The 13,817-nt window shown below is 39.1% G+C and overlaps 1 protein-coding gene and 1 non-coding gene across 2 annotated transcripts in view; one reads left to right on the top strand and one right to left on the bottom strand.

Moving 5' to 3' along the window:
- Positions 1-1,172: 1,172 nt before the first annotated feature.
- LOC136381612 (U6 spliceosomal RNA) lies at positions 1,173-1,280 on the bottom strand. Its single transcript, XR_010747104.1, has one exon. It is a non-coding gene; the product is annotated as a U6 spliceosomal RNA (small nuclear RNA).
- Positions 1,281-4,647: 3,367 nt separating this feature from the next.
- VPS26A (VPS26 retromer complex component A) overlaps positions 4,648-13,817 on the top strand; it is a 41,105-nt gene continuing 31,935 nt past the window's right edge. Inside the window, exons 1-2 of the mRNA XM_066348679.1 lie at positions 4,648-4,851; positions 11,635-11,784. Of these exons, the coding sequence (XP_066204776.1) occupies positions 4,849-4,851; positions 11,635-11,784 (153 nt within the window). The 5' untranslated portion in view covers positions 4,648-4,848. The remainder of the gene's footprint in view (positions 4,852-11,634; positions 11,785-13,817) is intronic.

The raw sequence follows: 13,817 nt of genomic DNA on the forward strand, positions 1-13,817 counted from the left end.
TTCTGCATGGCCCTGGCCGGTTTGCTCAGTGGTAGAGTGTCGGCCTGGCATGCAGGAGTTCCGGGTTTGATTCCCAGACAGGGCACACAGGAGAAGCGCCCACCTGTTTCTCCGCCCCTCTCCCTCTCCTTCCTCTCTGTCTCTCTCTTCCCCTCCTGCAGCCAAGGCTCCATTGGAGCAAAGTTGGCCCGGGCGCTGAGGATGGCTTTATTGCCTCTGCCTCAGGCACTAGAGTGGCTCTGGTTGCAGCGGAGCGACACCCCAGATGGGCAGAGCATCGCCCCCTGGTGGGCATGCCAGGTGGATCCTGGTCGGGTGCATGCGGGAGTCTGTCTAACTGCCTTCCCGTTTCCAACTTCAGAAAAATACAAAAAAAAAAAAAAAAAAAAAAAAAAAAAAAAAAAGGGTTCTGCACTTGTTTCATTGCACATTTTATCTGTATATCATAATGCTGACTTGAGTATTGGCAATAATAGGAACACATTTTAAAACTTGTATATATAAAGATGTCCCACTCTAGTAAAGAGGAATTTTTCAGGTACAAAAAGGAATTTTGCAGGTACTCATTTAATCAGGGTGTAGGGCCAATCCATAGATCACTGTTTTCACAGAAATTTCTGTTAAATAAACTTTACTTAGGATTTTTGTAGCTAAGTTTATGAAGGCTATTGAGATGCAGTTTTCTTTTCTGTGGTGCCCTTTTCAGATCTCAGTCTTAGGGTTTTGCTGGCCTCAAGAAGAGAGTTGTGTTCTCTCTTCCTATATTATCTGTAAAGGTTTGTGTCAAAGCTTGGTATTATTTCATTACATTTTGATAGAAGTCACCAATGAATTCTATGGTGTTTGGGAAGGTTCAGTTTAACTGATGCAGGACTGTTTGAATTTTCTGTATTTTCTTATGTTCATTTCAGAAGTTGTGTTTTATGGATGGTGTCAAAATTAGGGGCATAAAAGTTGTTCATATATTTCCTGTTATTCTTTTGATGTCTGTAGGATCTGAAGTAATGTCCTCTTTTTAATTCATAATATTGTTAATTTGTATTTTCTTAATCAAAGAACTAACTTTTGGATTTCTTGATCTCCTATGTTTGCCTATTTTCTATGCTATTAATTCTGTTCTTATTTTTGTTTTTCCTTCTGTCTACTTTTATTAACTTTATTTTATTATGGTAAAAAATGCATAATGTAAAATTTACCATCTTAACCATTTTTGCGCAGGGGCCATGCTAATCTTCTCTGTATCGTTCCAATTTTAGTATATGTGCTGCCGAAGCGAGCACACCATCTTAACCATTTTTAAGTCTATAGTTCATTAGCATTAAGTATATTCACATTGTTGTGAAACATCTCCATAACTTTTTCATCTTGCAAATCTGAAACTCTATACCCATTAAACAACAACTCCCCTTTCCTCTTACCCCCAATCTTTGGTAACCACCATTCTACTTTCTGTTTCTATGAATTTAACTACTTTAGCTACCTGATACAAGTAGAATCATACAGTATTTGTCTTTTGTGATTGGTTTATTTCATTGAGCATAATGTCTCGAGGTTTGTCCATGTGGTAGCATGTGATAGAATTTCCTTCCTTTTTAGAGGGAACAAAAGTCCATTCATCTGTCCGTGAACAGTTGAGTTGTTTCTACCTCCTGGCTATTATAAATGAACACGAATGTTCACATATGTTATAAATATGCGTATGCAAACATCTCTTTGAGACCTTCCTTTCAATTCTTTAGGGTATATACCCAGAAGTGGGATAGCTGGATCATGTGGCAGTTATAGTCTCAAGTTTTTGAAGAACCTCTATACTGTTTTCCATAGAGTCTACACCATTTTGCAATCCAAACAACAGTGCATAAAGATTCCAATTTCTCCACATCCTCATTCACACTTATTTTTTTATAGTAACCATCCTAGTAGATGTGAAGTGATATTGTGTGGTTTTTATTTGCATTTCTCTGATGATTAATGATGTTGAGAATCTTTTCAGATTCTTGTTGTACATTTGTATATCATCTTTGGAGAAATGTTTATTCAAGTCCTTTGTTTTGTCAGGTTATTGAGTTGTATGTAGTTCTTTATATATTCTGGATACCTTATCAGATACATGATTTAAAAATATTTTCTTCCATTCCATTACTTTTTCACTCTGTTTGTTCTTTGATGCACAAAAGTTTGATGTAGTCCCATTTGTCTATCTCTGGTTTTGTTGCCTGTGTTTTTAGTCTCACATTCAAGAAATCATTGCCATGTCTAATATCATGAAGATTTGTCCCATGTTTTCTTCTAGGAGGTTTATAGTTTTAGATTTTATGTTTAGCTCTTTAATCCATTTTGAGTTACTTTTTTATATGGTGTAAGAGAAGGGTTCAAATTCATTCTTTTGCATGCAAATTGTTTTCCCAACACTATTTATTGAAAAGATGGTCCTTTCCCCATTGAGTTATCATGACACCTTTATCAAAGACCATTTGATCACATATATGAGGGCTTTTTACTTTTAAATAGACTTAATTTTTTAGAGCAGTTTTAAGCTCACAGCAAAATTGGGCAGAAAGTAATTTCCATATACCCTTGCTCCCTCCACATGCTAATATACTTTTTTAAAAGCTTCCTTATGTTAAAAAAAAAATAATAAAAGCTTCCTTACGTGAACTTAGATTTCTGATTTTAAACCTTTCTTTTTTATAAATATATGCATTTAAAAGTATGTTGAGAGGGGAGAAACCAGAAGAATGCAGGAGAAGAGGCCTGCAGGAATGACTGGCTCAGCCAGTTAAAGATTAGCCACATCCTATAGGTCTCTAACTGACTTCCTGGAGACTCTTACAATGTTCACAAGAAAAACAAGATCTGTAAATAGATAGGGCCAGGGGTCTGGAAACCCTTTTCCCCTTGCTGCCAGACCCAAACTCCCCTTCCCCACCTTGAGTCATGAGGTGCACACAGGACCTCAGGCAAAGGAACCACACACCCCTTGCATGGACACTGTAATATAAGATGTAAGACATCTAACTTTAGGGAGCTAGTGCTTTGGTGCTACTAGCCTCATGTGCTACGCTGGCTGCTAATAAATTCTCCTTCCTCTATTAAGCTGTCTATTATCCTCCATCAATGTTGTTTCCTGCAACAATGTATATTCTATAACAGGCTTTATTGAAAGGAAGAAAGGAACCCTGCCGGGCACTCCCCTCCCCCCCAGAAGAGCGCCAGTTACAGACTAGGGCAAATTATATAGTGTTTGGGAGAGCCTGAGGGGATACTGAGTCAAAGGTTCTGGTATGTTCCCTTTTATGGTTTTAGGATTTCAGCTTTCTGGAATGATTCTTCTTGGGGCAGCTTGTCAGCTTCTTGGAATTCCTGTCTCAGGGACGATAGTCCAGTAAGGGTGAGGTCTGACAGATAAGCGGAACATCAAGAGGGCAGTTTGGAATACACATATCTGTCACTATCTTCCTTTGAACACTACTTCAGCTGCAGCCCATAAATTGTATTTTCATTACCTTTTAGCTGAACCTTTTAAAAATTATTTAAATTTATTTGTTTTAGAGAGAAAGAGGAGAGTGAGGTGGGGTATGGGGGAGAGAAATCGATTTGTTTTTCCCATTATTTAAGCATTCATTGGTTGATTCATGTCTGTGCCCTGACCACAATCAGACCATGCTCTAAGCAACTGAGCTACCCAGCCAGGGCTGAAACTATTTTTAAATTTCCACTGATGTCTTCTTTGACACTGAGGTTTAGAATTATGTTGCTTAGTTTCCAAATATTTTTGGGTTTTCTGGATAACATGTTATTTCTATCTGACTCTATTGTGGTTAGTGACTATACTCTAATTTCAAGTCTCTTAAATTTAAGGCTTGCTTTGTGGCCCTGCTTTAACAATTTGTAATGATGGATTATTATGGTGCACTCAGACTTTATTTTTTCTGCTTTGGTTATGTATAGAGAGCAGCGCTGTGATGGTTAAACACTAAGTTCTGAAATCCTGAAAGGGTATTCCATCACCGGGAGATCCTTGAAGCTTACACCGCAGTAAGATTAAAAACACTGCTCTTTAGCTCCATCATAGAACTTTTCAGGAAGGCTTTCTTTCCCCTCTCACAAACCGCAAGGTGCTCTATAAACCGACCCGAGCGCCCTCTACAGCTCGGGGTGCATGCTCACGATCCGTGTACTTTGGGAAGTACGTATATGGTACTCTAACTTTTTTTCAATTGGTCGTCCCTTCAGAGGAAAGAGCTAGTTAAATTCTCAAAACTCAGAAGTTCTCGGAGAGGAAGGTGGGTCGAGTTCCAGAAGGGGGAAAGAATGCCTCACCTCTGGATTGAAGAGAGCACGCCTCTTGCGAGGCCTAAGGAGGCCGGGACTCTAGTAACAGCTTCCCTTCTCGTCGGTGGCCAGTAACCCACCCACGGACACCGCCTCCCAGACTGTTTGCCTTCCCTTCCCAGCTACTCAAATTTAAACAAGGAAGAGGAACTGGTTAGAGCGAAGAAGCTTGTCAGCAACCGTCTGACACGTGACGTAAAGGACCTCGAGGAGGACCTGCAGAGCTTGCGACCACCCTGGCTCCTCCCACTTTACGACATCTCAGTGCACCGCCCTCCGCCGCAGGGTGGAGCGCTGGGCCCCGCCTCCAAGCGGCCTCTCTGGTACCACCTAGCTGGCCCTCGGGGTCGGGAGAGAGGCCTGGAGGAGGGCGGTGCAGGGGGAGGGGAGGGAAGGAAGAGAGGGGTCACGTGTGGTCACTGGCCCGAGGTCACGTGACGGAGCGCGGGGGCTGGGAGTTCTACTGAGGGAAGCGGAGTGAATCGCGGGGGACGCGGCGGCGCGGCGCTGATAATGGTGAGTGTGCGGCGCCCCGCGCGCTTGCCTGCAGCCCTCGCTCCGGAGCGCGCTGCCGGACGGCCAACGGCGGTCTCGGCGTCGTGAGAGGGGTCTGGGGGAGCGGCAGGAGGAGGCAGGAGAGCGGGGCGGGGAGCCGGGTTAGGCCTGTCGGGCCACTGCGGGGTCTCTTCTCGGGCTCAGCGAGGCCCCAGCACCTGCGGGCGGCGGCGCGCTCTCCCGGCCATGTCGGAGCCTCTGCCGGCGTTCCTCGACCGGCTGTGGGGGCCCTGGCTGGGCGCTCGGACCCCGCCTCAGCGGGGGCTCGCCGCCGCCTCCCCTTCCAAGGTAGCCGGTCCCTCCGCTCCCCCCAGGCGGGCAGCTTCGATTTCTCAGACGTGGGGTGACTCTGGACTCCCCCAGTCTGGACGGGGGAGGAGGACGCGGTCACTCTCTCCCGGAGTATCACTAGCTTGATAAACTACGTGATTATTTTGTTTTTAAACACATATATGGTGGCATTCTGAGGTTTCCCGACCCCAGTTCCCCCTGATGTTGACACTTGTAGAATGGAAGAGAAAAAGAAAAGGACGTTGCAATAGGGAACGTCTTTAATTCAAAGGACCAAGTTTTGTGCCCGCTGGTCTAAGCACTGGAAGCATTTCCTTCCTCAAGCCATTTCTAGAAACTTGGCGCTTTGGGATGTTGAAACGGCCTAGGAGCAGAGGGAGGAGAAGCAGAGGACTGGGACGCAGTGGGAGCGCGGCGAGGGCGCGGTGGCCTTTACCTGCGTGTGTGCTGGCAGTCTCTGCATATTCTCTCATTTGGCTCGTTTAGGGCAGTGATTTTCAACCTTTTTTTTTTCCATGGCACAAACACACACTAATTACTAAGGTCAGTGCCCCTGACTGAATACAACCATTTTTATCTCATGGCACAAATAAATTAGTTACTAAAGAAGAAGAGGTCAGGGCCCCTTTTTCTTTAGTAATTAGTTTGAGTGCGTGAGAAACAAAGGTTGAAAATCACTGATTAGGGTACTATTCGTTTCATTTAACAAGCATATGTTGAGCGCCTACTGTGTGCTCTTCTTATACTACCCGCTTTGCCAAAGCTCACCGGTTCAATAAATCGCATGACGCTTTTCACCAAAGACCAAGCTACGTTTTTTTTAATTGATTTGAATAAATACAAGTAAAGACAGACATATTCATTCTTCAACTTGGAGCATTTTTTTCCTTTCATTCAAGAAATACTTACTTAGGTATGCTCAGGGGCCCAGAGCAAGACTGAAACAGCCCTTGCTCTCGTAGTTTCCAAGAGAGAGGGAGATAGACATTTGTGTAATTATTTGTATAACGTGGGAATTGTAGTTGTGATAAATACCAACAAGGAGGTGTTGGGAGACCTTGCCTAGTCAGGAGTTAGGGAAGTCTTCTTTAGTTCAATGTAATTTGCAAAGAAAACTTAAAAGGCCCTCCTATTTTTTGCTTACATTTAAAATTGTTACTTCTAATAAGTTTTTGAATTATGCTCATGAGCAGTTTATTTTTATTTTCAAATTAGCCCTCGTACTAAAGCTTATAACCTTGAAATGGGCACACGTGTAATATACGTATGAAAATTTGCTGTTTCATTGCTGTGTATGGGCTAAGTGAATAAATTTTGAGCCTCCCACTCACCTTGAGTTGCATTTCTTTACATTCACTGGACTTAGTGAAATTTTTTCAGTGAGAGCTAAAAAGTTTGTCTTTTAATGTAGCTACATATACTTTTGCTAGATGGTAATACACAATGTTGGGTTTACAAGTTATATGAACAATCTTAAGTTAACCTAAAGTCAATGATAGGAGGTTTAGGTCACGATTAGAAAACTGTAAGAACAGTTGCTATATAGAATTTTAATAGTCATATATGCAATCTAGTTATTTAAAGGCTAAGATGTATGGCGCAGTGCCTGGTCAAGGCACATATGGGAGTTGATGCTTCCTGCTCCTCCCCTTCCTCTCTCTCTCCCTCTCTCTCTCTCCCCCTCCCCCTCTAAAAATCAATAAGTAAAATATTTTAAAAAATTAAAGGCTAAGATGTTTTGCTTATCTGTTAATTGCTTAGTATTGTTCGTGAAAATCTCATATTTTAAGTGCTTACTTGAAGATATCTTTTTCAGAAGAATTGAGTAGTTTTTCACTTTAAAGATCTCAAAACTGCCTTATGTTAATACATGCATCCTAACCTTTTTTACAATTTATATTCTCTTTCTTCAAGTCTTCACCATTGTGACAATTCTGTATTTTATATCCTCTTTACATATTGGGAGAAGTATTTTAATTTGATTGTGAATAAAAGATTTTAATTTTATGATTTTTTGTTTGAAGTGACAGAAGGTGCACATCTTGAAATAAATAGCAAGACTTAGGGTTGAGAATCTTTTCTTCAACTCCTTTTAGAGGGAAAACAAAAAAGACAAACATTTTTTCTCTCTGTTATCTACCTGTTAAATGTAAGAGATCCACAGTTTTCTGAAGGCTTTTTGTAAATCTGATTTTTTTTGATACAACGTAGAGTAAAAAACTGGATGTTAACCCAGTGCTAAATTCTCATGGCATCATTAAACCTTGTTAAAGTGTTGTAGTTTATTTTTCAAGCTGTTATTCTGCATATGCAATATTATATTTTAAAAATATTTCTGATTCCTCCCAATCTTAGTTTTGATTGTGTTGAAAATTAAGTCTGCTTTTAATTTGTAGTTATGAAATATGTAAAGAATACAGAAAATAATAAAGGATGACTTTTTTACATGTTTTAAATGCCTAGGAATTGTTAATTTTTATGTATTGTGTCAAAATAAGACTTATTGTTTAATTATAATGTTATTAGTTGTGAAGTTTTATAAGGACTTTTAAGTCTATTTTGCATTTTAATTAGTAGCAATTTTGATATTTTTTGATTACTTGATCTTTTAAAATCGGCCTTCAAATCCAAAGTTTAGCTGTATGTGTTAAATATATGTATGTGGAAAAATGTTACCATCATATTTTCTTTTATTTGTAAAGTAACTTTTATAGTGTGCAAATCTCATTTTTCTTTGAGGCAGCTCTGGGGAAGTATTAAGGGGAAATGAGAAAATTAAATTTTATTGTCCTGTTTCTATTTTGTAACTCAAGTGAGTCTGTTGTTTTCTACCCTTTCTTAATTGCTACACACACCCCCACATACCCTTGGCTCAGTGCATTGCACATTATTGATTAATTTGTAAATATCAGATGATATATTGAGCTGCTATACATTTTTATATTTATAGCACTTACGAGAAAATTTAGTATTTTGAGTATAAATTTTGAGTTTAAACCTTGGGGTATAAAAGCTAACTAGGAAAGGACCAGTGCATGTGACCTATCTTTGATGTTTTCCAGTCTCTAAATTTGTTAGTTTTCTCCCTCTTTAAAAGATTTTATTTATTGATTTTGAGAGAAAGAGAGAGAGAGAGAGGTAGCGACTTGTAGTTGCTTCACTTCAGTTGTTCATTGTTTGTCGGATTCATTGTTTGACCCAGCAAGCCCAGGGATTTGAACCTGGGATCTTGGCATTCCAAGTTGACTCTATGCACTGCGCCAAAACAGGTCAGGCAGAATAGTTTTCTAATTAAAATTTTCTGGTTGAAATTGAGTTTGTTATTTGTAATGTTGCCAGGAAAGATTAAAAACATCTTGTCAGAAGGAAAATTTGCTGTTCATGCCTTTGGAATATGTCAGAAGTATTAATTGGCAATTTTTTTAGTTGATTTCTTGAAATTAGAATCCTTTTGTTAATACAGGATTAATAAAATAAGCTCAGAATTTAGGAAAACACTGTCTCCTCTGACCCTAGTGTTATCCTGTGACCTACATAGCTAGTTTTAGGAAGATCATTAGCTTGCTTGCTGTTACCCTGCCCCCTGAGGACAGAACTGAGACTTAATGCAAGTTCCTTGTTCAAGACTGCTTCTGCACCAATGCGGACTTTGAAGGAGAGCTAGTTTTACCAAATATTCCACATTTTAGGTTCTTTTGTGTTATTAGTACAGTATGTATTCAAAAATTAATTTACTATTCAACAGGTATTTGAATGCCTTCTACCAAATGCCACACACTGCCCTTAGCCACTGTGATGAGCAAACAATAAGGTATCTGTCCTCGTGGAGTTAACAGTCAGGGAATCAGGTACTAAATAAGCACTAACACAGATTATAATAAATGATGAAGGAAAACTACTTGGTGGTGTGAGACCTATATTTGGAGAATCTGTGTAACTTTGATTAAAAGTTAGGGAAATCCTCTTTATTGACGTGAGTCAAACAGACTCAGATGAATTAGTTTAAGGATACTTGATTTAGGACAAGAAGGAGACTGACAAATGTGATGAACTTGGATCATTTGAGGATGGTTGGGCTGGAGAAATGGATAGAGCCAAGTATATGTTAGGCAAAATTGTGTGTATGTGTGTTTAAAATAACATTTCATTGAAGAAAATATTTGCTATATAAAAGTGCACAAATAAATGTACACCTTGATTAATTTTTTTTTAATTAAGTGAGAGGTGGGGTGGCAGAGAGACTCCCACATGCGCCTCAGATTGGGATCCACCTGGCAAACCCTCACCAGAGAGATGCTCTGCCTATCTGGGGATGCTGCTCCAGTGCTCTGCTACTGAGCTATTTTAGTGCCTGAGACGAGGCCATGGAACCATCCTTAGCACCTGGGGCCAACTTTGCTTGAATCATTGGAGCTATGGCTACAGGAGAGTGAGGAAGGGAGAGGGGAGAGAGAGAGAGGGTGAGGGAGGGAGGAAGGAAGGAGAGAGAAGGGGGGCAGAGAAGCAGATAGTTGTTTCTCTTGTGTGCCTGGGAATTGAACCCAGGACTTCCACACACCAGGCTGCCGCTCTGCCGCTGAGCCAACCCTGAGCCAACTGGCCAGGGCCACCTTGATTAATTTTTACAAAGTGAATATACCTTTGTAACAAGCACTCACCTAAAAACAACAGAACATGCTAGCAGCATCCAGAAGTTACCCTTATGCTTTCTTCAACCAGTTCCTGACTTCTAATACTAATTATGGATGTTATACGTTTTTTATTTTAATTTAAAATTTTAATTTATTGTGTTGTCATGGTTTCAAGTGTCCTACTCAATATAACGCTTTACACCCCTCATTGTGCCCTACCCCATGCAAGGTCTCTTTACACCCCCATTTCCCTCCCTTGTTTTTGACTTTTTAATAAATGGAATCATATAGTATGTATTTTTGTGAATGGCCTATTTCATTCAACATTATGTGTGTGAGATTCATCCTTGTTGTTTGTGGATATATCTCATTCCACTGCCCACTGTATGAATATAGATTAAAATTGATCCTTTTTTTTTGTTGATATATATTTCGATTGTTAACTGGGGCTATTGTTAATAATGATGTGAACATTCTTATATTGTCTTCTGGTCACGTGTGTACGAGTTTCCGTTTAGGGTTGATACCTAAGGGTGTAATTGCTGGGTCATGGGATATGTCCATCTTTACTAGATAATGCCAACTATTTTCTAAATAGGTGTTCCACTTTATATTATTACCTGCACATTGAAGGATTTTACACAGAATGATCCGATTTATGTTTTTAAGAAATCATTGGTTGTTGTTAGGGCAGAGTAAGAAGGGATGTAGGACAACAGGATAGGAGATGATTCTCTGTAAATTTTTAAATAGACTGGAAAACTATCTTTAGTGGCAAATAATCCACATTTATATCTGATACTGGAATTACTAATGGATTCTGTATTAATATTATGCTTGGGTATTCATAAGCAGTTGATCTTTGTCTTTTAAATTCAGGATTTATAGAACATACTTTACAGAATTATCTGGTCACATTCAGGATTTACAGAACAAGGTATATACATTTTCTTTGGAAAATGCACAGAAATTTACTCTCTTCCATTAGAGCCAGTTTTTTTACAAGGGCTGTAACACATCCTGTTCAGACCTATATAGTAGTAGATTTTACAGGAAGTAGCATATCATAATAATTCATTTGGATTTGTACGAGTAATTTGGATTTATGAGTTCTGCTATAATGAAAGAATCTTATAAAAGTATAACTAGACCCTGACCAGTGGTTCAGTCAGTGGATTGAGCGTTGACCTGGTGTATGGACATCCCGGGTTTGATTCCTGGTCAGGGCACCAGGAGAAGTGACCATCTGATTCTCGCCTCCTCCCTCTCTTGTTTCTCTCCTTCCTGTCCCACAGCCAATGATTTGATTGGTTTGAAGGTGGCCCTGGGCACTGAGGATAGCTCAGTTGGTCCAAGTGGTCAGCCTCAGGTGCTAAAAATAGCTTGGTACTTGAGCATTAGCTTCAGATGGGGTTACTGGGTGGATCCCAGTCTGGATGCATGCAGGAGTCTGCCTCACTATCTCCCTTCCTCTCACTTAAAAGAAAATTTAAGTATAACTAAAGGTAAGTTAAAATCCAGATGTTAATAATAACTTTTTAGATTTCTGGTATATGTATTTGATTAGTGGTTATCTATAGAAATGATCGAAATGATAGCATGATTAAATTTGTGTAGTTTTTATCTTTTATAAAAATATGAATTTATCCTCTTAACAAATTATTAACAGTATTAACTATACACATTGTATTAAATTTAAGTTCTACCTGTGAATTTACAGATTTACAGTCTCATGAAACTGTAGGTCATAGGTAATTAAATTTGAATTGCAAAACATAGTGACTGACAAAACATCATTATGAGCATTTTTCTTTTATTTCAGAGTTTTCTTGGCGGCTTTTTTGGTCCCATTTGTGAGATCGATGTTGTCCTTAATGATGGGGAAACCAGGAAAATGGCGGAAATGAAAACTGAAGATGGCAAAGTAGAAAAACACTATCTTTTCTATGATGGGGAATCTGTTTCAGGAAAGGTAAATCGTTTGTAAAATGCTAGAATTAGTTATCAAAGTGGTCTGTGCTGTTTTTAAATTTGAATGATTTCATTAGGGATGGAATCCTTTATTGGAGGGTCAGCTAAAATCCTTGATTCATTAGCGCATTCACAGGAAGTGTTCTTAAACTGGAAGGGTTATGGGGCAGAGTCGAAATTAAATTGTGTGCAAAAATTTGTGTGTGTGTGACTATCTGCTTGAGACAGTTTCTCCAATGAGGCTGCAATCCATGCAAAGTTTGTTCTGTAACATAGAGTTGAATTACAGAGATTAAGGATAATTCTCTAGTACAGTGGTCGGCAAACTCATTAGTCAACAGAGCCAAATATCAACAGTACAGTGATTGAAATTTCTTTTGAGAGCCAAATTTTTTAAACTATATAGGTAGGTACATTCCTTATCAAGGTAGTGCCTGCCTGCCCATGGTATTTTGTGGAAGAGCCACACTCAAGGGGCCAAAGAGCCGCTTGTGGCTCGTGAGCCACAGTTTGCCGACCACTGCTCTATTATACCTTTTTAAGTTTCTTTCTCATTCTTTATCTCTCTGTACTACTACCATTGTATCTCTTATTTTTTGGTACCCTGTAGAGGACTCAAGTATATACATAATATTTGAAGGTTTCACTTTCTCTCCTTTTCCATATCAAGTGATATATAAGATTCTTATACCTAGAGAAAATGATTGACATTCATTAGTGTGTGATACTGAGGAATGGTAATACCATAGACAAAATCAAGGTATAAAACATTTGAAATAGTTAGCATACTTTTTCCCTACTATTGGATATTTAAGTAGTTTTTATTTTTCAGATGGCTTGTAATGTGTCACTGTATCTTTGGAAATATATCTATATAGATAATTTCTTCTCTAAATTTGTGTTGGATAAGATTATTGTTTTAGAATGAATTCCTGGAAGTGAATTGTTGGACCAGAAGACATGAATATTTTAAGGGTGTTGATACATATTAATTTGGAAAATATGCATCAAATCACATTTCTACTTATAATGTCTTGTTTCACCCAGAGTGATGTTGAATATGATCACTTTTTAATCTTTGCTGTTTTGATAGGCACAATGATATTCTTATAATTAGCATCTCTTTGGTTGCTAGATAGGTTGAACTTAGGTCTGTTACTTGTTGCCATCTTAGTGTTATATCTGAAACTAGAAAGCCCGGCGGTCATACGAAATGACCGCTGTTCTAGATATTAGAAATTGTAATTAAAATGATTTGTGCAAAGGTGTCTGCTAATTCAAACTGAATTACCCAGGGCAGGCGGCTGGACATTATACCGGCTTTGATCTAAGTTTCGATCACAGACAATGGCCATGGCAATGCTGATTGCTGGCTCATTACTTGCTATAGCATTAGAGGCCAACTTTTTTTCAACTTCGTGCATCATTTTATATGCAGTAGCAAATGGGTTAATGTCTTGAAATAATTCCCCCATTTCATTAAGTAAGGTCTCAGGAACTCTTTTATTCCATTCTAAACGTGCCAAACTGGCTTCTGAGGGATCAAGTATATATAGTTGAGCAAACTTTCTTTTCCCGTCAGAAGGATGCAAAGTTCCAGTTTGATGGTAAACTTGACCATGAAGTCGAAAGCAATCAAGTCCTGGTCCAGGCAAGTCAATTGGTTTGTTTCCCATGGACGCAAAAGCAAACAAACTATTAATGGATCATGCTATCCATGCACTGTTTGCTATTTGGATGCTGATTAGTCAATAATTTATTCAAGAGTGGTGGATAATTCTCAATTAGTGGAACTACAATGTTTCCGTACTTGCAACATTGAGAAAATCCTTTCTTGCCACGGTCAAATCGATTAGTTTCTAACTTGAAGTTTAAGGACTGACAGTGTTCACATTTAATATTCATGTCACCAGAGGAATGCTCAAAAATTAAAGTTTCTCCATTTGAAACTGTTTTAATCCTTTTTGTGTTTCGGTCAGCATTACTCTGTCGTTTTTTTGCATTTCTCTGCTGCCTTTGTTCAAGGGAGTCATT

The sequence above is a fragment of the Saccopteryx leptura genome, chromosome 9 (genome assembly GCF_036850995.1).
Source record: "Saccopteryx leptura isolate mSacLep1 chromosome 9, mSacLep1_pri_phased_curated, whole genome shotgun sequence".
In the NCBI taxonomy this organism is placed as follows: Eukaryota; Metazoa; Chordata; class Mammalia; order Chiroptera; family Emballonuridae; genus Saccopteryx; species Saccopteryx leptura.